The sequence below is a fragment of the Chelonoidis abingdonii genome, chromosome 22, assembly GCF_003597395.2.
Source record: "Chelonoidis abingdonii isolate Lonesome George chromosome 22, CheloAbing_2.0, whole genome shotgun sequence".
NCBI classification, from domain to species: domain Eukaryota; kingdom Metazoa; phylum Chordata; order Testudines; family Testudinidae; genus Chelonoidis; species Chelonoidis abingdonii.
Genome location: NC_133790.1, coordinates 9,726,577 through 9,745,667, shown reverse-complemented (window position 1 = coordinate 9,745,667; position 19,091 = coordinate 9,726,577). Strand labels below are relative to the sequence as shown.

Below are 19,091 nucleotides of genomic sequence, written 5' to 3'. Positions count from 1 at the left end.
TGCTGGCAAGAATACTGTGGGACACTGTATCTACTTCTTATAAGCTTTCCTTTTGTGTTTAAACTCACCAAAGATTTCTCTGCGAAGCCAACCTTGTCAGCGTTGCCTGCCATATTTGCTATTCTTTCTGCATGGAGTCTAGGCCTAAATGAAATTGCTATAGTCAGACTCAATGTGATAAACCTTGTCCATAGGCTTTTCTGTACCCTCGATTCTGCACCCATGGTCTGGCTGATGGAGACCCTTCTGTATTCTGCACTGATCCTGACAAAATGCCCTTCTGATGGCAGGAGTGGCTCTATGTATTTTGCCGCCCCAAGCATGACAGTCAGGCGGCTTTCAGTGGCGTGCCTGTGGGAGGTCCACTGGTAACGCGGATTCGGCGGCTTGCCTGCGGAAGGTCTGCCGGTCCCGTGCCTTCGGCGTACCCTCCGCCGAATTGCTGCTGAAACTGCAGGACCGACGGACCTCCCGCAGGCATGCCACTGAAGGCAGCCTGGCTGATGCCCTCACGGCGACCAGCACACCACCCCCCCATGGCTTGCTGCCCCAGGCACCTTCTTGGTGCGCTGGTGCCTGGAGCCGCCCCATCTGATGGACCCTCTACCCTAGCACTGTGAATTGAAAGGAAGCAGTAAGCACACTTGGGAAGTGGCAAAGAGCAGCTCTAGCACTGTACACACATTCAGAATGAGTCTGTTGGCAGGAAGGAACAGTGTTGCATTCTCTAGGTTAAACCACTAGCTACACTTCCCTTTCCCTTCACCTACTGTTGCGATATTCCTTATTGCTAAATCCATTACCCAGGCCGCATCAATTCCCTTTAAAGCTAGTTAGAGGGTGAGGGCAGCACTGGGCATTGGCGCTAGAAATGAGGTACCCCACACTTGCTCTATAGTTTGAATCAAACCCGAGTGTATCTTTTGCATTGCAAATACAGGACATTGGTTTAAAATGTCACTGCGGGCCTTAAGCGGCACTAACCCAGTGGGAGGGAAGGATTTTTTTTTTTAAGGGCCCTGCCTCAGGAGTCAGCACTTGTTGCAATGAGGTTGCATCAGCTTCCTCACACCTGCTGCGTGCAATGAGTTGGCCGGAAAGCAAAATTCTGCAGCCAGCGAAAACTGGAGATGCCGGGGATTGAACCCGGGGCCTCATACATGCAAAGCATGCGCTCTACCACTGAGCTACATCCCCGCTATAACAAAGCCCTTGCAAATAGGCTCTACATCGATGCACAAAGCTACTTCCCTCCTTCTATGGCTGTTTTCTATTCAACTCCTTCCCCCCCAACGGCCCCACACCCGCTCCCTCCACTGCATCCCCCAGCCCGGCTTTCTGTGCCGCCTCCCTCCGCTGCTCTCCCCAGGCAAGAGGCACAACTACCGGTCCAGCGCCCCCGGCTGCACAGGGTCCCGCAGGCCCCGCGCGACTCTCTCTGGCTCGTGCCAGGCGCTGTATCCGCGCTGCCAATTGTGCAGCCTGTCGCAGCTGTGCCTGGGGGGTGTCCAGGCGCTGCACCCCAAGGAGGGGAAGGAAGCGGCTGCTTGTGCATGCAATAGACGTGCACTAGAAGGCAGCGTGCGTGCGCGGTAAAGCCCAGCTCCTTGCCTACGAGCCCTGCAGTAAAAGCCCTGCAGATATAAAGTCAGCGCTGGTTGCATTGCAACGCGCATGTCCGGTATATCACAGCTGGTGGGGAAAACATTTTTCATGTACTTCCTCGTTAGTATAGTGGTAAGTATCCCCGCCTGTCACGCGGGAGACCGGGGTTCGATTCCCCGACGGGGAGACTGTCGTGTTTTTATTTCTTTCCTCTTCTATCCAAAGGGGATTTTGGCTTTGAGGATGGGAAGGAAAAACCCAAACCCTTCATGAAATGTGTCATCATTGATACAAGCCAGTCTTAGCACAGAAACATCTTGGGCCAAGGAGCCTGTTCAACTGTTGCTTGTAAATTATTTTGCAGCAATGGTATAACTCTAAAAATTATATCCCCCACCCCAAACTGGTTTCCGGCGGTGTGGGGTCATTTATTGCAGGAGATATTATTGCAATGACAGAGACGCAACTCCATTAAAAACATAATTGTGCTGTAAAAAGCTTTGCTGTATGGATAATCTACATATCCATGTAACCTAGATGAAAGAAATAGAAACTATATGAGTCCTGCAGCTGCTTTGAAGGCAATGGAGTAATAAACTGCGGGGCAGATGGACTGCACCTCTCTATTCACACCCCACATGCTATTGTAATAATCTTTTTACCAAATATGCCTTGTGAGGTGTCATTTGAAAAGTAATAACTCAATGGTCAATAATGTCATGATGAAATGTGTGTTACAACATGATATGTAGAGTTATGAACTTAAGCTTAAATTATGATTGAAGTATGTTTACTGGACAAGTCTTGGGAGTGGGTAAACCTCTTTCTGAAAGACAAAGAACAAGGTGACAACACTAGCCAGGTGTCATCAAAGCTGATGGACAATTACCTATCAAGTAGCCACTCTTTGGCAAGGAACCAGTTAGGATCAAACAGATCTGCCTTGTAGCAAACAACAGCATACAATCTCTTTCACCACCAGACCCCTTGATTCCAACCTTGCAGTGGAAATGAACTTTCTCTCTGGGTAACCCTCAGGAAAATGTATTTCAAAGCATGACTAAACTATAAAAGTGAGGGGCAAGTTCTCCCTCCCTATCCATCTCTTTCCTTTTCACCTAAGAAGACAAAAAAAGAAGCAGCCACTGGACTTTGGGTGAGATCCTGACCGGAAATTTAGTCAGCCCTGTTGCTGGAAGCCTATGGTAAGAATTTTATCTTGAACCTAGTCTAGCTTGTAAAATTGTATTTCTCATGTAACCATTTCTGACTTTAATGCCTTATATCTGTACTCACTTAAAACCTGTCTCCTGGTACTTAAATAAGCCTGTTTTTTTTTCGCATCAAAACTGTGTATTATGTGGGTAACTCCATTTAGGGTGGCAAACTGTTGTATGTTGATCCCCTTAGATGGGCAATGCACCTAATATATCTCGACTGCCCAGGAGAGGGATGGAAAGTGCAGAACACATGTTTTGGGGAACATTCAAGACTAGGAGTGTTTTGGGGTCACCCCACAAATAGTAACCAAGGCTGTTGCAAGACAGCATGACTGATGGGACAGGCTGATGGGGTCAGAGTAACTGGACCAGGTCTGTGGCTATATGTAAACACCCAAGGTATGCTATGCATGCGGTTTGGCTGTTTGTGAGTGGCTCAGGTGGGAGCTACAGCAGCAAAACATTGTGAGACAGCCCAAGTTGCAGGGCAATGGTGACACACGCCTCACTGTCTGGACTGCACCCCAGAATGTCAGAGGGGGATGGCCACTCTGATCTGCTCTCTGACTGATTGAACTTTTAGATTGTACAGTTTTGGAGCACTGTAAGGATGCACTGTCTGCAGCAGACCACTCCTGCTTAATCCCCTCGTTCTGTGTGCACTGTATTGTGTGTGTGTGTGTGTGTGTATATGCACTACAGTGCGTATAGATAGATATAGATATACAGATTGCTGGAAGGTTATTTTAACTGAATGTATTATCCTCTCCCCACAATACTGTTTACCCATGTCAAATAGCCCACAATGCTTTGCAAAGCTGAAGTCAGCATTGCATTTGAAAATAGGAAGCCGGTTAAGATAAGTTACATGAATGGTGATTCCTAGCAGAGGCCAGGCTGTTCCTCTCCACCCAACTGGTTTGGAGCGTAGTGTCCAAAACAAGAGATAAGAAAAAAATCAGAACCAAACAAGTTATGGAACTATTACAAACTGGTGGGCATAAAGAGTTTTGTAACTTATAACATCATACTATAAATTCACGTATCTTTGACACAGACCTTGTGTGTAAGGGGAACATACTGCGAGATAAGAATTGCTTCCGGGAAGGAGGGTCTGTATGTCTCCTTTTCATAGTGGACTCTTTTGCCTTTAGACAAATTTGGCTACATTTGGATATTTGGTCTCTTGAACATTTTTCAGCATGAACCTGAATGTCATCAAAGAATTAGCTACACCTTTTGTTAGTAGGATACATGCATGGGAAGAAAAGCAGTGAAGGGGTTAGGATTTGAGCCATAATACATATGTGCAGAGTGGTCACAAGGTTGTCGTGGAAATCCTAACTGCGTTTCCTCATTGTTGTGTATTTAGTCTCTCACTACCAGCGCTGGATACACATGGCTGTTCATTGTTTGGAAAAGAAAAGCAACAGAGTATTTATTTGTAGGTGGCTAAATACAGACACATTTGACTGGTGTAATAGGATTGCAAGATCCTGAGTGGGTCTGAGCACCTGCACCCCTGTTTAGGCCTGACCTGGTTCAAATTGGAGAAAGTCTGGGAGTTTTGCCACTGACTTATATGGGAGCAGGACAGGGCTGTTGATGTCACTGGGAGTTGCCTGTGCCCAGTACCTCTCTGAATCAAAGCAGATTTTCACACTCCTGGGGTCACCCTAGAATGCATGAAACACTGGAAACTGCAAGCATCAGGAGCCAACAGAAAAGCCACTAGACCTCGAGGGCCTTTTCAAGTGCTGTTTTAAGAGTAAGAGGCTTCAAGTCCCAGTGCAAGAGGAACATGGGCAGAGTTACCAGGATGCAGATCATATACACAGTAACCTGCAATCAGCAAGTGCTAAAACCAGTAAGAAAAACTATGGTGAACAGCTCTGTTTCCTTTTGTTCACAGCTTCCTTATTTCTTAACAATTTTTGTTTAAAAATAAAGAGAGCTGCAGACCTCGCTGAAGCTTGATGCACGTGCTATGCTTCAAGTGTTAAACTGAAAGCATTGTTCAGTTACTTGAACACACACATACAATAACTGGATGCTTCCATTAAGTGTAAAAACCATAGTTTTTATGCTCAGATAAGTTGAACATGCCCAAACTCTTTGAAGGAGATGAGCTCCCCCCGTCCTTCAAAAACTCCTGAACACCCATTTATTTCAGCTACACCACTAGCTATGTTCAATCCTGCAGGTTATACACCTTAGGAACAGTTATTAAAAACCGTAGGCGCTTTCTGCATGAGCATTTACAGTATCAGGCCCTTTGCTCTCTATTGAAAAAGTATCTTAAGTGGTTTAGTCTGTCCCTACGAGTCTGGATTTATTGAATGGTACAGCTAACCCGCAGTCCAGGTCTATGTTCATATCCAGGCCTACATTAACAATAACGTTAAACAATTCCTCCTCTGCACATACACAAAATACTCCTTTGGGCAGAAAACAAGCATTTAATCCCTAACAACATTATTTAACAAATGTATGAACATGTTAACCCAAAAATCTACTATGCATGATTGTGCTTCCGGATAGCAGCGTGGTGTTCACACTCAGCCCCAGCTTTCCTTACGTGCCGAAATAGCTCAGTTGGGAGAGCGTTAGACTGAAGATCTAAAGGTCCCTGGTTCGATCCCGGGTTTCGGCAGATAATTTTTTCTTTTTAGGAGGGGGGTAGGGGCCGGCGGTGTGGTGAGACTGGAAGTGCGGAAGAGCAAACCAGACCTCGTACCCTCTGACGGTACTTTTGGGGGGATGGGATTGTTATTTTGGCGGTGGCAAGTGGAAAGATTTGTGCATACTTGGTGTGCTGCAGCTTTGCGAGCGTGCTGCCTAAGGAAACTCTGGCTTTTGCATGGGCAGCGAGGGAGGCCGGCCAAGGCGCAGCACCACCTGTCAGGACGTGCTTTGGGGGGGGGGGAGAATAAAACCTGCTCCCGCTTCTCACACCACGGCCCCCTTTGGGGTGCAGGTCTCCCCAGCGGCGGGCAGGTTTGCATTGCACAGAGCATTTCCCAGGCTCATTGCACGGAGCGGCCCGGAGCGCGCCCCGGCCGTTTTGCAGGGCTGAGTAGCACGTGCCGCGGACTGCAGCGAGACCCGCAGCTCCAGCTTGAAACAGCAGGTGGCTCCCCCTATCGTCTGCCTGCGGAGCGCTTCGAGTAGCCGCTGTGGGGCAGAGTTTCCCAGGCATTCCTCGTTAGTATAGTGGTAAGTATCCCCGCCTGTCACGCGGGAGACCGGGGTTCGATTCCCCGACGGGGAGGGCGCGTCACTTTTGGTTTTAGAGGCTTTTGTTCTGTTTCCCAGGCAAGGGCGGTCTACAGGGACTCTCCACCCACTCATGTCGCGCTACTGGGGTTTATAGCTTATCCCTTCGCATTGCAGCCTTATTCTGCATCTGGAAAAACAGGGGCGACAAGACGAGTCTGGAAACGATTGCGCTGGTGCTGCACAAGTTTAGATGGGGGGGGGGGGGCTGTATATTGCCGACGGCGAAGTGCGTTGCACAGAAACCCCTGTCCGTCGCTCGTTGCATTGCACCGGCTGTATCAAGCTTCGTACTGCATGTGTCCGCTTGTCTTTCTTCGTGCATCCCCCCCCACACATACACAGTCTGCTGCCAGCCCCCCCGAGTCTCCCCTTACTTCGGCTGCGTGCGAGCCCATTGCTCTCCATCTCTCCCCCCGGCTCTCGCTAGATTTGTTTCAATGCTCCCCATTAACGGAGAGCTCAGCCCCCATTGGACGCCCCCCCACCCCCACCGAGGCGGGTGCATTTCGGCCATGCTGAGTCTACGCCACGCGTGGAGAGGGGCTATTTAATTAATGGAGCAATTAGGCGTTTGTAGGGCATGTGAAAGGCGTGAGCTACGAGCGGCGGGGCAAAGCAGCGCGGCTACAGGTCTGGTTTTGTTGCACTGCAGAAAGGATTTTAACAAGAAATCGAAATGCTCTTTGGAGGCGAGACTTTGCTCATTTCGCTGCAGCACTTTCAAGCAGGAAGGGGATGTAGCTCAGTGGTAGAGCGCATGCTTTGCATGTATGAGGCCCCGGGTTCAATCCCCGGCATCTCCATTGCTTTTTTCTTTCTCCCCCACTACCTTAATTTTTTAACAGCCAGCTGCATAACCCAGTTTTTCTGCTCCAGACCAGCATGAATATATAAATTGCATATATTTACAAAGCAATAAAATGATGCTTCTAGCAACATGATAAGAATAGGTCTTATATACTATTTATTGTTATTATTCATAATTGTATTGAACCAAAAGTGCTTTACCAACAAGCCTGAAGACAAGTTTCCTGCAGTAAATGGTTTACAATCTTAGTACCAATTAAGGAAAGCATCACAAAGTACACATTTAAGTGTTTTTCTGAATTAGGGTTTAAGGTCTCAGGCCTGCAATCTGAGCCTCTAGCACAAGCAGGGCACCCCACAGATCTAAGTGCAGGAGTCAGGCTTTAAGGGGAAAATCACCCATAGAACCAGGCACTAGGCCAGGGGTGGCCAAACTGTGGTCTGAAGCCATTTTAAGTTGGCCCCCAAGCGCTCACTGGGGAGCAGGGTCTGGGGCTTGCCCTGCTCCACCACTCCACTGGGGGGCTGCACCATGCAGCTTGACCCTGCTCCGGTGCTCCAGCTGGGGTGGGAACCACTCCAGCCAGGGCGCTGGGTCAGGGACCACACTATGCGGCTCCCGGAATCGGTGGCATGGCCTCGCTCTGGGGCACAGGCTTGGGGGCTGCACCACACGGCTCCCAAAAGCAGCCGCATGGCCCTGCTCCGGCACTAGCAGAGTCAGGGGCCGCTCCACACATAGGAGCCGGAGAAGGGACATGCCACTGCTTCCAGGAGCCACTTGAGGTAAGTGCTGGTCAGAACCTACACCCCTGAGCCTCTCCCCACGTCGCAACCCTCTGCTCCAGCCCTCATCCTCCTCCCCCTCTCCAAACCCCTCAATCTCAGCACGGAGCACCCACCTGCAACCCAAACCTCTCATCCTCAGCCCCACCCCAGAGTCTGCACCCCCAGCCTGAACCTGCACTCCTTCCCCTAGCCCTGATCCTTCTCCCACCCTCCAAACCCCTCAGTCCCAGCCCAGAGCACCCTCCTACACCGCTAACTCCTCATCCGCAGTCCCACTCGAGAGCCTGCACCACCAACCAGAGCCCTCACCCCACCCCTTGCATCCCAACTCCAATTTTGTGAATATTCATGACTTGCCATACAATTTCTATTCCCTGATGTGGCCCTCAGGCCAAAAAGTTTGCCTACCCCTGAACTAGGCCCTACACCACTAATGTAGATAGATGGCACATAGGGCATGAAAATTAGGCAGGTATCTAATCATGCTGTGAAAGTCCACCTTGTAGCAAAATAGGTTGTTCTTCAGTTTTTAGATTTGATCATTTTAAAATCAGTCCTGCCTAAATGCACACCGGCTAACTAACAGAATAAGCCTAACATCCCTGCCTATTTTCAGACTAGATAATTGGCCTTCTACATTTGAGCTTCTATTCAAGTCTTTTATATTTCTCTAATTAAGAATGCACACAATGCAACCTCTTCCCTACAATTCCAACTCTACTTTGATCAGAAACTAAGGGACCTTTGCTCCAACTAAGCCAACTAGATGTTTAGACTGTTTTTTTTTTAAATCTATTATATTGAGAAAATTTTAATAAGCAAGTAGCTTACAGCCCACTTACAGGCTGAAATAACTCCCCACAGAGAAACCCCTCCTCCTGTAAATTCTAGGTGTGTCATGTGAATGTATGCCTGAAACCAATCAGGTAGCTGTTGCTGGGTTTCAGCTCGTTTTCTATATCTGTTAGGCAGCTGTTATCTTTTGGGGGCCTGCAAAGGAAGGGTTTTGTAGGTGGAGTGAACTAAATGCCAGCTCAATGAATCATGCAAACAACGCCAGATTTTGTGATGGCCTGTATGCTTTGTGTATGGCTCACAAGGCTCACTTTGGGGAACTTGTCTCTCTCACATTTCCAAGTCTTTGATCTGCCTCCCTACGTGGCAGACACCATCCGCCATTCTGTCTCTCCCACTCTGCTGTGTTTCAGGCCCCCTTTGAGCTCAGGGCCTGGATGCCAGAGGACAGAAGTGTTATTAGCTGAAACCACAGTGCACAATGCTGCATGTTTGTTTTACTTTTTCTGCTCATTTGTCCACATTAATTTTCATGTAGACATTCGCAACGACCCAGACACACAGAAGGAAACACACAATGAGACACAGAGCCCCAGCACCCAATTACACGCAGGGACGTGTTCTCCAGGCCTAGTCCCTGCGCAGGGAACCAGGCTGAGCTGAGATCCCGTTCCAGGCAGGCGGAAACTCCAGTCCTGGTTTTACTCCACGCTCCATCTTCCGTTTCTTGGCAGTCGCATCACACACTGAGCGGCCGGCTGATTCCTCCGCATTGCCAGCCGCAACTCACCCCACCCTCATGCTGGGTGCGCGCGCCACTTATGCAGTGAGACGAGATAGTCCCTGGCGGAGGGATCTCAGCTAGGGGCTGGAGAGACTATATAAGGGTCACGCCAGCGCTGTGACGCAGTTAGATCCGCTGGACTTCGTGACTGGCTGTTTGGAGCGCCGTCCTTGCGGTGAGTGAGGGGGGCTGGGAAACGGGTCCGGTTCGCTGCTGGGCTTCCGTGGAGAGCGAGAGGGGGTGAGTCCGGCCTGAGGGCAAAGAGGGTCCGAAGCTGTGGCTGCTGAGGGATGTGACCTGGGCTGTGGCGGATATTGGGGGGAGGGGAGGGGTTGGTGGTCTGATTTGGGAAGCCTGGCGGGAGGGGAACCGGCCCTCTGTGGTGACTGAGATACGGGGGCGGCTGTGCCCCAGCGCGGGGAGGGGGGCGAGGTAGACATGGAGCGCGGGCTGAGGGAAAAGGTGCACGACGTTCGGAGCGACGAATGGCGGCTCGCGGGTGGGGTGAGCGTGTTAGAGGCGGGCCGGCGCTAAAATGGCGGTTTGGCCGCGCGGAAGTCACCGCCCCTCCGTGGCTGTGGCTGCTCCCTGCCCGCCTGGGGGCGGGGTTAGGGACCGGCTTCGCCGCCCGCGGGAGCCCGGGCCGCCGTGATCAGACCGGCTGAGCGCTGAGGTAAGCGGGGTGGTTTGACAGGGTCTGTCCCAGTGCATTGGGCGCGGCTGACCAACCGTGCTGACGCAGTGGTCCTGCCGCACTGGCGTTTTCAGTGTGACGCAACTCGCGGGCAGGGCCTGGAGTGAGCTCTGGGAGGAGGAAGTAGCCTGCGTGTGGGGGGGGAGCTGGAGCTGCAATTCAGTGTGTGTACTGGTGTCAAAAGTTCTCTCTCCACTGCTTGATACTTAAGTGAAAGGGTAAAGTCATGCCTTTGTGATTTCTTGTGATGTAACTAGTGTTTTGGAGTCTGAAAATGCTTATATATTTCAAAAACTTTTTTTGTACAGAAAATGCAGATCTTTGTGAAAACCTTGACAGGGAAAACCATCACCCTAGAGGTAGAGCCCAGTGACACCATTGAGAATGTCAAGGCCAAAATCCAAGACAAAGAAGGCATTCCTCCAGATCAGCAGAGGCTGATCTTTGCCGGAAAGCAGCTGGAAGATGGGCGCACCCTGTCCGACTACAACATCCAGAAAGAATCCACTCTGCACTTGGTCCTGCGCCTCAGAGGTGGTATGCAGATCTTTGTGAAAACCTTGACGGGCAAAACCATCACCCTAGAGGTAGAGCCCAGTGACACCATTGAGAATGTCAAGGCCAAAATCCAAGACAAAGAAGGCATTCCTCCAGATCAGCAGAGGCTGATCTTTGCCGGAAAGCAGCTGGAAGATGGGCGCACCCTGTCCGACTACAACATCCAGAAAGAATCCACTCTGCACTTGGTCCTGCGCCTCAGAGGTGGTATGCAGATCTTTGTGAAAACCTTGACGGGCAAAACCATCACCCTAGAGGTAGAGCCCAGTGACACCATTGAGAATGTCAAGGCCAAAATCCAAGACAAAGAAGGCATTCCTCCAGATCAGCAGAGGCTGATCTTTGCCGGAAAGCAGCTGGAAGATGGGCGCACCCTGTCCGACTACAACATCCAGAAAGAATCCACTCTGCACTTGGTCCTGCGCCTCAGAGGTGGTATGCAGATCTTTGTGAAAACCTTGACGGGCAAAACCATCACCCTAGAGGTAGAGCCCAGTGACACCATTGAGAATGTCAAGGCCAAAATCCAAGACAAAGAAGGCATTCCTCCAGATCAGCAGAGGCTGATCTTTGCCGGAAAGCAGCTGGAAGATGGGCGCACCCTGTCCGACTACAACATCCAGAAAGAATCCACTCTGCACTTGGTCCTGCGCCTCAGAGGTGGTATGCAGATCTTTGTGAAAACCTTGACGGGCAAAACCATCACCCTAGAGGTAGAGCCCAGTGACACCATTGAGAATGTCAAGGCCAAAATCCAAGACAAAGAAGGCATTCCTCCAGATCAGCAGAGGCTGATTTTTGCCGGAAAGCAGCTGGAAGATGGGCGCACCCTTTCCGACTACAACATCCAGAAAGAATCCACTCTGCACTTGGTCCTGCGTTTAAGAGGTGGTATCTGAACTTGCTCCTACTAGCATCTGAATAAAAATTTCACTGCACCTTGTTCCAATAAAGCTGTTGCATTCACAACTTTTTTGTCTGTTCCTTTCCTTTCTAATGTAAAAGTGCACTAATTTAGTCTGACTTCACTAGCATTATAAAAAGTCTAATTATCAGCTGAGTCATTTATTCTAGTTCATTACTCCAACTGTAAAAGCTTGTACACTGTTGGTAAAGGTGGTAAAATTGGCTACTAAATGATAAGGTGCTTCTGAGATGTCTGGAATCTAGTCTTGTGGCTGAGCTGTATCAACTACTCATTACTAGAGTCAGACTAACCTTTAAAGGTTGCTGTTGTGCTTGTGGCCCCTTTTGCGCTAGATAATGTGCACAGATATATAAGCACAGTACCTGCTTTGAAGAACCTTAATTTGAAACAAGCAAGGATGCATAGGAATGTAAGTTACCTGGCAGTTCTCAGATTTGATAGTTATTGCCAGTATTCCAGTGTGTAAATCAGATTAACCAAATCTGCCCTGTGAAGAATAAATAAAAACAGCTTGTCCATTTTCAAAAAAATTACAACCCAGTTAAAATTGGTCAAGGTGGTCTCACCAGACCCTTACACTATGCTGGGAAGGAATCCATTTTAATAGCTGCAATGAGTTTGGCATATGTCAAATAAGTGTTAAGGTTACTGTACTAGAGCAGTGTTTTTTCAATCCGTAGGTCGTGACATGTAAGGCACTGAGTCATTTTGTTCTGGTCAACAGTGATGACCTGGACATTAAAAGTTCCATAGGCAGTGCTGCCCAGCCATAGCAGGCTAGTGCCTATCTTTTCTGACACTGTGCTGTGCCCTGGAAGCTGCTAGCAGTGGTCTGGGCTTTTAGGCTGGGGGACCATGGGGCTCCATGCAATGCCCCCACCCTGAGCTCTGAGTCTGCACTCCAGCCAATGGGAGGGAGAGCGCGGGAGCAGTGCCTTCTGGCAAGAGTCATGTGGGGGGGCTTGTGCACCTCTGCCTGGGAGACAGACCTGCTGCTGGCCGCTTCTGGGGCGCAGTGTGGTCTGTAGTCATGCCACTGAGCTGCCAGAGGCAAGTCCATGCCCCAATCCCCAGCGCTGACCCCCCCTTGCACCCCAGACCACTCAGCCCAGAGCCTTGACTCCCTCCTGCACCCTGACCTCTAGCCCTGAGCCCCACCAAACCCAGAACCCCTTCCTGTACCCCAAACCCCTCATCCCTGGCCCCACTCCAGAGCCCTGCCCCTTCCTGTATCCTAGCCCAGAGCCCCCTCCCACACCCTGAATCCCTTATTCCTGGCCCCAGCCCTGAACCCCTCCCAACCCCCTCATCCCCAGCTCCCTTGGGTCACAGGTTTGAAAACAACTGGTACAGAGTACACTGTAGCTAAGGCCTCAATTCTAGTGTGAACATACCTTGCTGCTACATTTAGCAATAACCTTACAGTAATGAAAGATGAGGATGCTTGAGCCCCCGTAAATGATTGGGATGAAGAGAACCTGCAGAAGTATGTTAAAATTTCCACATTAATGCTATCTGCATTTCTAATAAAGGGATTCAATGTCCCAGTTTGAAATAGTGAATTAAATTGAGCAGTAGTTGTCTCCAACACAGTGCAAGGAGTTGGTAATTAGAAACATTCTGGAAGATCCAACCTGGTCCTAAGTGATCTGTCTCACCATGGATGGGTTTTCCTAATTAGAGATGGAAAAACAGCAGGAGTCTCAAACTCCTCTTTCTTAAAATGCCTTGATTGTTGGTAGGGACAAATGTATATGGAACACTGAATGTTATGGAACCCTACCTTCTGTTTGTGTAATCTGCTGGTAGAGCAGAGTAATGCATCACATTAAATACACAGTTGCTTAATGATACTATGTAAAAGCAGCAGAGTCCTGTGGCACCTTAGGCTACGTCTACGCTACCCGCTGTATCGGCGGGTTACAATCGATTGCTCGGGGATCGATATATTGCGTCTCATCTCGATATATCGCGATATATCCCCGAGTGCGCTTATATCGATTCCGGAACTCCACCAACCCCAACGGAGTTCTGGAATTGACGGGGAGCCGCAGACTTCGATCCTGCGTGGTGAGGACGGGTGAGTAATCTGATCTTAGATATTTGACTTCAGCTACGTTATTCACGTAGCTGAAGTTGCGTATCTAAGATCGATTTTTCCCCGTAGTGTAGACCAGCCCTCAGAGACTAACAGTCTGTTAGTCTATAAGCTGCTACAGGACTCTTTCCTGCTTTTACAGATCCAGACTAACATGGCTACCCTGCTGATGCTTACGAGATTATGTACACTTTACCATTCCTCATCTGTGCAGGAGTCAGGACCTGTTTAGCCTGCAGTCAAAAGTCCCTGAGTCCTTCAAGGTAGTTCAGCATATGCATTGGTAGTTCAACATGTGACATTTCTTTCGGAGACAGTGCTGATGGTGGTGCTAGAGGGATGCTGGAGAATTGTATGTTTTGAATAAATGTGTAACTAAGGTCCTGACCTCGGGAAACAAACTTCTTGTGGGAAACTTTGGAAAAATGATAGGCCAGGTCCTCTGGCTAAGTTCAGCCTACATAAAGTCACTATACAATTTCAAATAGTTTTTCCCAACTACTGTTCTAGGGGAGCATATGGTGTGGGTGCCATTCTACTTCAAAGCAGTGATTTCTAATTGAGAGTACCTGTGATATAATTCAGACTGTGTGCTAAACTAATGTATTAGAGTACCTTGAACATAAAGCACTATTTAAAAAATAAGAATCAGGATAGATTCATTTAAATCCATTTTAATAAACTTTTCTGTTTGTATTTCAATTATTTTCTAAAGAGAGGTGCATTCTCATTGCTTAATATAAACATTAGAAGATGGTGATTTTAAACTAAATAGAGCCTTTACACTAGATTTTGGTACCTATTTTTGCTTCCTGGGAGGGAACACTATAGATAAATTAATTTAAGCAACTACTTAGCTTAATATTTTTGCATTCTTAATTGTTTTCAGTACATTAGGAAATGGTGAATGATTCATTGCTTATTTACTAATCACTTTTTCCTCATGATTTGTTATAACTGGAATGTAATTAAACACAAAACAGCATAACATTTATTATTATTGAACAAAAGCCCTTAATACAATACATGACTGAAGTAAGTAGCCAACTGCACTGACATAACTCCACCTCCATGAGAGGCATAGCACTAATGTCAATGTAGTTAGGATGATGCAGTATGTGTGTAGACTGTGCTACTTACGTCACCTGTTGGCTGTCCACTTTGAATAAGGCTGACAGCTGGAGCCCTCCGTCCACCCCAGAGCTGACAGCCAGGTGCTGGTTTCACAGCTGTGAGACCTGCCTGAGTGCTGACAGCCCAAGTTGTCAGCCTGGCATGGCTTGGGGCAGGGGGGTAGCTGTGCCCCTGCACCTACAGCTGAAGCTGTCAGCCCCAGGACTGCCAGGCTCCAGCTGTCAGTATCCCACAATGGCCCACTTCAGTCTGTGGAAGTGCTCCTGCTGAAGATGTGCACCGCTGACAGAAGAAGCAAGTATGGACATGAACCCCTGCTTTAATTATTGCAGTGGCTACACGTCAACTTAATTTTGTAGTGTCCGCAAGCCCCAAGTGTCACATCCTGGATTTAGCTGAAGGTGATGGTGATGGCTGAGCCCCCCTTTCTGGCCTCATATGGTTAGGCTATTGTTAAAGATCAGGATGATGAAGGCCCTGGGGTGTCATGGTGGGTTCCAGATGACTGGAGTGGCAGCTATCCCAGTAAAGCTTGCAGCTTTTGGCCCCCTGGCTCCTTTGAATGGCCACAAAGAGGCTGTAGCTTCATCCCATGAACATTAATCTACTGAAATGCTTTTCAGTGATTTCAGCAGTAAACGTTTCCTCCTATTTCTAGAATCTTTCAGCTCATTGTCATCTCAACATGTGGTTTCGGGAGGAGCTTTGAGAAAGATCACTTATCACAGTTGTTTAACTAAATCCAGTTTGGATCAGTCTGTTTACCTTCACCTTTTGCTGACTTTCATAAACAATTTTCTAGAACACTCTGAATTGGACTTTTGTCAGGTTGGCCGATTTAGAATACAGGGGTTATCATAAGCATAATTCCCAAATCTGGACCTTAGCGTCCAGAAATCTGGGTGCCTGCATGAAACCCTCCAAGCTTAATTACCAGCTTAGATCTGATATCGCTGCCACCATTCAAAAATTCCAGTGTTTTGGCTCACTCTGGTCTCCCCAAAACCTTCCCTGGGGAACCCCCAAGACTCAGATGCCCTGAGTCTACAACAAAGAGAAATAACCCACTTCCCTTCCTCCTCTCTCTCCCACCCAGAATTTCCTCTCTGGGCTAAACTGAGAGTTACTGATGCAACCTCTTTAAGCTGAGGGAGGGAATGTTTTTGTTCTTTGTCGTGTGTCTATGCTCTCAGCAATATGAAGAAGGAATCGTTGTTCTATCTTCAAGCTTCTAACTTCAGTTCCAATTGTAAGTAATAAGGTAATAAAATAAGATAGCTCTGTTCGTTCTTTTTTGTTATTTACATGTGTGTAGTGCTGGAATAGTTTAAATTGTATTCTTTTTGCAGAGGGTGTTTATTCATATTTTATCTTTACAGTAATTGACCTGTATTTGTCAACTTTGATGCAGAGAACCTATTTATGTTTTGTTCTTCTTTTTATATAAAAGTTTTCTCTTTTAAGACTTAGTTTGAGCCTTATCAAAAGAGATACCATTAAACATTCCAGCAACTACACACATGTACAATGATTCATCTGATGAGTGAGAGGGGAGAGGTGGTTGATGAGAGGGGACGTAAGTAAGGGGAACAGAGATAAGAATTTTTCTGTTTCCTTGTTGTGGTTTGTGTCTCTTGTGGAAGAGAGAAGACATTGCTTCTTGGTATTGTGATGCAGCTTTGAAAAATCCAGTTTCCTGATTGGTCCTCTGATCAGGTGTTTGGTTCTCTTTGTTAACCCTTTACAGGTGAAAAAAACATTAACCCTTAGCTCTTTATTTATGACAGGGGTCTGCATAAATTGATCCAATTCCATGGTCCTTATTAGGCAAAACTCCAGCTGGAACCACCAATAGTTGTTTTACCTCAGTATAAACCTCAAAATTGAGCCCACAGTTGATTTTTGATCATCCTCATCCCATCTGTATCTCCCTTCCCTATTTTCCCTCACTCCACTGATTTACGATTCTGGTCTTTTTCCCTGGGCTTCTCATCTAAGTTCATTCTCCCCACTCCCTGGTTCCTTGTCCCAGAAAACTACTGAGCATGTGCAAACACATTTTTCAAATGCTTATTACTGGGCAAAATTTGGGTGGATTTCCCAAGGACAGTAAAAGGCACATCTCTGACTCAAAGGCCATCCCTGTCATATATCAATTTCCTGCTCCAAAACATGGGGTGCTAGAGCTTCTCAAAGAAAGGGTCACTAACATTTTTTTTGTAAAAAATATATTCCAAAACAATATATTGTTTCCTGACTTTGTTCTTGGAAATGGCTAAACTGTTTTGACTATAATTATATATAAAATCCTGACGCAGACACCCAGTGTGGAAAATTTCAGCCTAAATGCTCAAAGTCGGGCAAACTTTTAAGCAGCTGAAAACAGAGCCTCTCTAATGGGAAGTATCAGGCATCCTTAACAACGGGGAGTGCTATCAGCTGGATTTAAAATTTATCTAAGAACAGTTTAAACCTTGCTCTCCCCAATGCTAACAGATAATAAATATATTAAAGTAGAGATGGGCCTAAGTAGGAACATTTGGGTCAGAACGTCCAATGTCCAGTTTGGTCCTTTATAGGCAGATACTCAGGGCCAGCTGTGACATTTTGACATATGGAACTACTTCTCACCTACTAGAACAATATGTGCTCATGCTGCACAAGCTTCATTTCCCCACCCTTGTGTCCTGCCTAGATACCAAATGGCAGGACCTTTTACCAGCAGGAGAGTGTGGGGAACCCCACTGGGCCAGCTTATATTCTATCTCAGTCCTGTGGCCTGCCAGGGATATTGGATGTTGGCTCATACATAGAGCCATGAGTATGCGAGTATACTTGACATGGTTCACCTCTGTCCCTGAAGCCTGTCCCTTCTGTGTACCTTCAGTGCGCCAGGCTGCAACCCCTTTTCTGGTGCCTCCAGAACCTCTTATTGAGGTTCTGGCTGCACTTTTCCCTGCACTTGTTTATTTACACACCCGATCTTAGGCCCCATGAAGTCGCAGGACCACTTCGTCAACCTCCTTCTGGCCATGGCTAAGGTGGCCATTTGCAACACCAGGGAGAGGAGGTTGGTGGGGGGGGCCCCTGCAATTGTGGGGCTTCCATTCTTCTGTCCACTCATATCCGGGCAGAGTTCCTCTGGGCAGCATCGACCAGCATCAAGAGAGCAATGGGCACTGTCCAGGGTTCTCTGCTTGGTTTCCCCTTCTGGTTCCGTCGTTTTGGCCCTTTGACCCCCACACCTGTTCCCGTTATTGCCTTTGTTGTCCCCTGAACTTGGTTGGGTTCTGGATTCAGTAGCTCCTCTCTAGGCTGGGGGAGGGGCTTTTAGCAGTGGCGAGCTAGCGCCTGCTCACGTCCAAGCGTTCAAAAGGACTAGAACAGCCTAAGAACATAAGAACGGCCGTACCGTGTCAGACCAAAGGTCCATCTAGCCCGTATCTGTCTACCGACAGTGGCCAATGCCAGGTGCCCCAGAGGGAGTGAAGCTAACAGGCAATGATCAAGTGATCTCTTTCCTGCCATCCATCTCCATCCTCTGGTGAACAGAGGATAGGGACACCATTCTTTACCCTTCCTGGCTAATAGCCATTTATGGACAAAAGAAGAGAGAGAGATAGAGTCTTCATATCTTGTATCCTCCACTAGCAGGACTCCTTTTTCGAAATTTTTCTAAGAAGGTCTCCGGTTCATCAACGCCTGCCTTGGTAGTTGGGAATTTCCTGGCGGTTGACACAACAACTGCGCCGGAGGTTAGGATTTGCTGGGAGTCCATGATGCTTAGCCTGTTCTAAACTTCCAGTTCATGCTTCTCCTGTTTTTCCCTCTTCACTTTCTTGTTGGTGTTTACTCGTTCCCTCTGGAGTTCTATCTGTCTCTGCGGCCGCACTCCTCTATCTTGCTGTTTTTTTGAAGGCCAGCTCATTTTCTGAAGTTGTCTTTCGAGTGATCTGCCTTTTTGGCTTCATTGTATCTTCTGTGTGTGCATGCCAGTTTGAATTTGTTCCCCCTTCTTTCAGTCCATACTCCTTTTGTTTAATTTCAAGGCAAGAAGTTTTTTCTCCATGTTACGTTTGTGTTTCAGAGATCCTTGGTTTGTTCCTTCTGGTACTTATCTCGGCTCTCTTGTTTTCTTTGTGTTGGATGTCGCCCAATCTGGATGTATTGTTGCCAATGCGAAACTAATGACTGAGGCTCTTCTCTCTTGAAATTTGCCTTCAGCAACTGTGGCTTGACTTTGCTCTGTTCTGTTTGATTGTAGCAAAATTAAACAAACCAAAAACAAAGCTCACACTAAGTATATTACATTGTGTGCGTTTGAGCGTCCAGAGCCCTCGCAGAAAAACTTAAGTACCAAATTAGTTTAACAAAAGTCACCTCGTAATCTCGCGTCTCCT

At 47.7% G+C, this 19,091-nt stretch overlaps 1 protein-coding gene and 5 non-coding genes across 6 annotated transcripts; 5 read left to right on the top strand and 1 right to left on the bottom strand.

Moving 5' to 3' along the window:
* Window positions 1–1,125: 1,125 nt before the first annotated feature.
* Window positions 1,126–1,197, bottom strand: TRNAA-UGC (transfer RNA alanine (anticodon UGC)). The gene has a single exon. It is a non-coding gene; the product is annotated as a tRNA-Ala (tRNA).
* A 523-nt stretch (window positions 1,198–1,720) lies between these two features.
* Window positions 1,721–1,792, top strand: TRNAD-GUC (transfer RNA aspartic acid (anticodon GUC)). Its single transcript has one exon. It is a non-coding gene; the product is annotated as a tRNA-Asp (tRNA).
* A 3,613-nt stretch (window positions 1,793–5,405) lies between these two features.
* On the top strand, window positions 5,406–5,478 carry TRNAF-GAA (transfer RNA phenylalanine (anticodon GAA)). Its single transcript has one exon. It is a non-coding gene; the product is annotated as a tRNA-Phe (tRNA).
* A 546-nt stretch (window positions 5,479–6,024) lies between these two features.
* Window positions 6,025–6,096, top strand: TRNAD-GUC (transfer RNA aspartic acid (anticodon GUC)). Its single transcript has one exon. It is a non-coding gene; the product is annotated as a tRNA-Asp (tRNA).
* A 739-nt stretch (window positions 6,097–6,835) lies between these two features.
* On the top strand, window positions 6,836–6,907 carry TRNAA-UGC (transfer RNA alanine (anticodon UGC)). The gene has a single exon. It is a non-coding gene; the product is annotated as a tRNA-Ala (tRNA).
* A 2,418-nt stretch (window positions 6,908–9,325) lies between these two features.
* UBC (ubiquitin C) lies at window positions 9,326–11,500 on the top strand. Its single transcript, XM_032791196.2, has 2 exons — window positions 9,326–9,454; window positions 10,282–11,500. Exon 2 carries the CDS (start codon window positions 10,285–10,287, stop codon window positions 11,428–11,430), a length of 1,146 nt encoding a protein of 381 aa, XP_032647087.1. The 5' UTR covers window positions 9,326–9,454; window positions 10,282–10,284; the 3' UTR covers window positions 11,431–11,500.
* The last annotated feature ends 7,591 nt before the right edge of the window (window positions 11,501–19,091 follow it).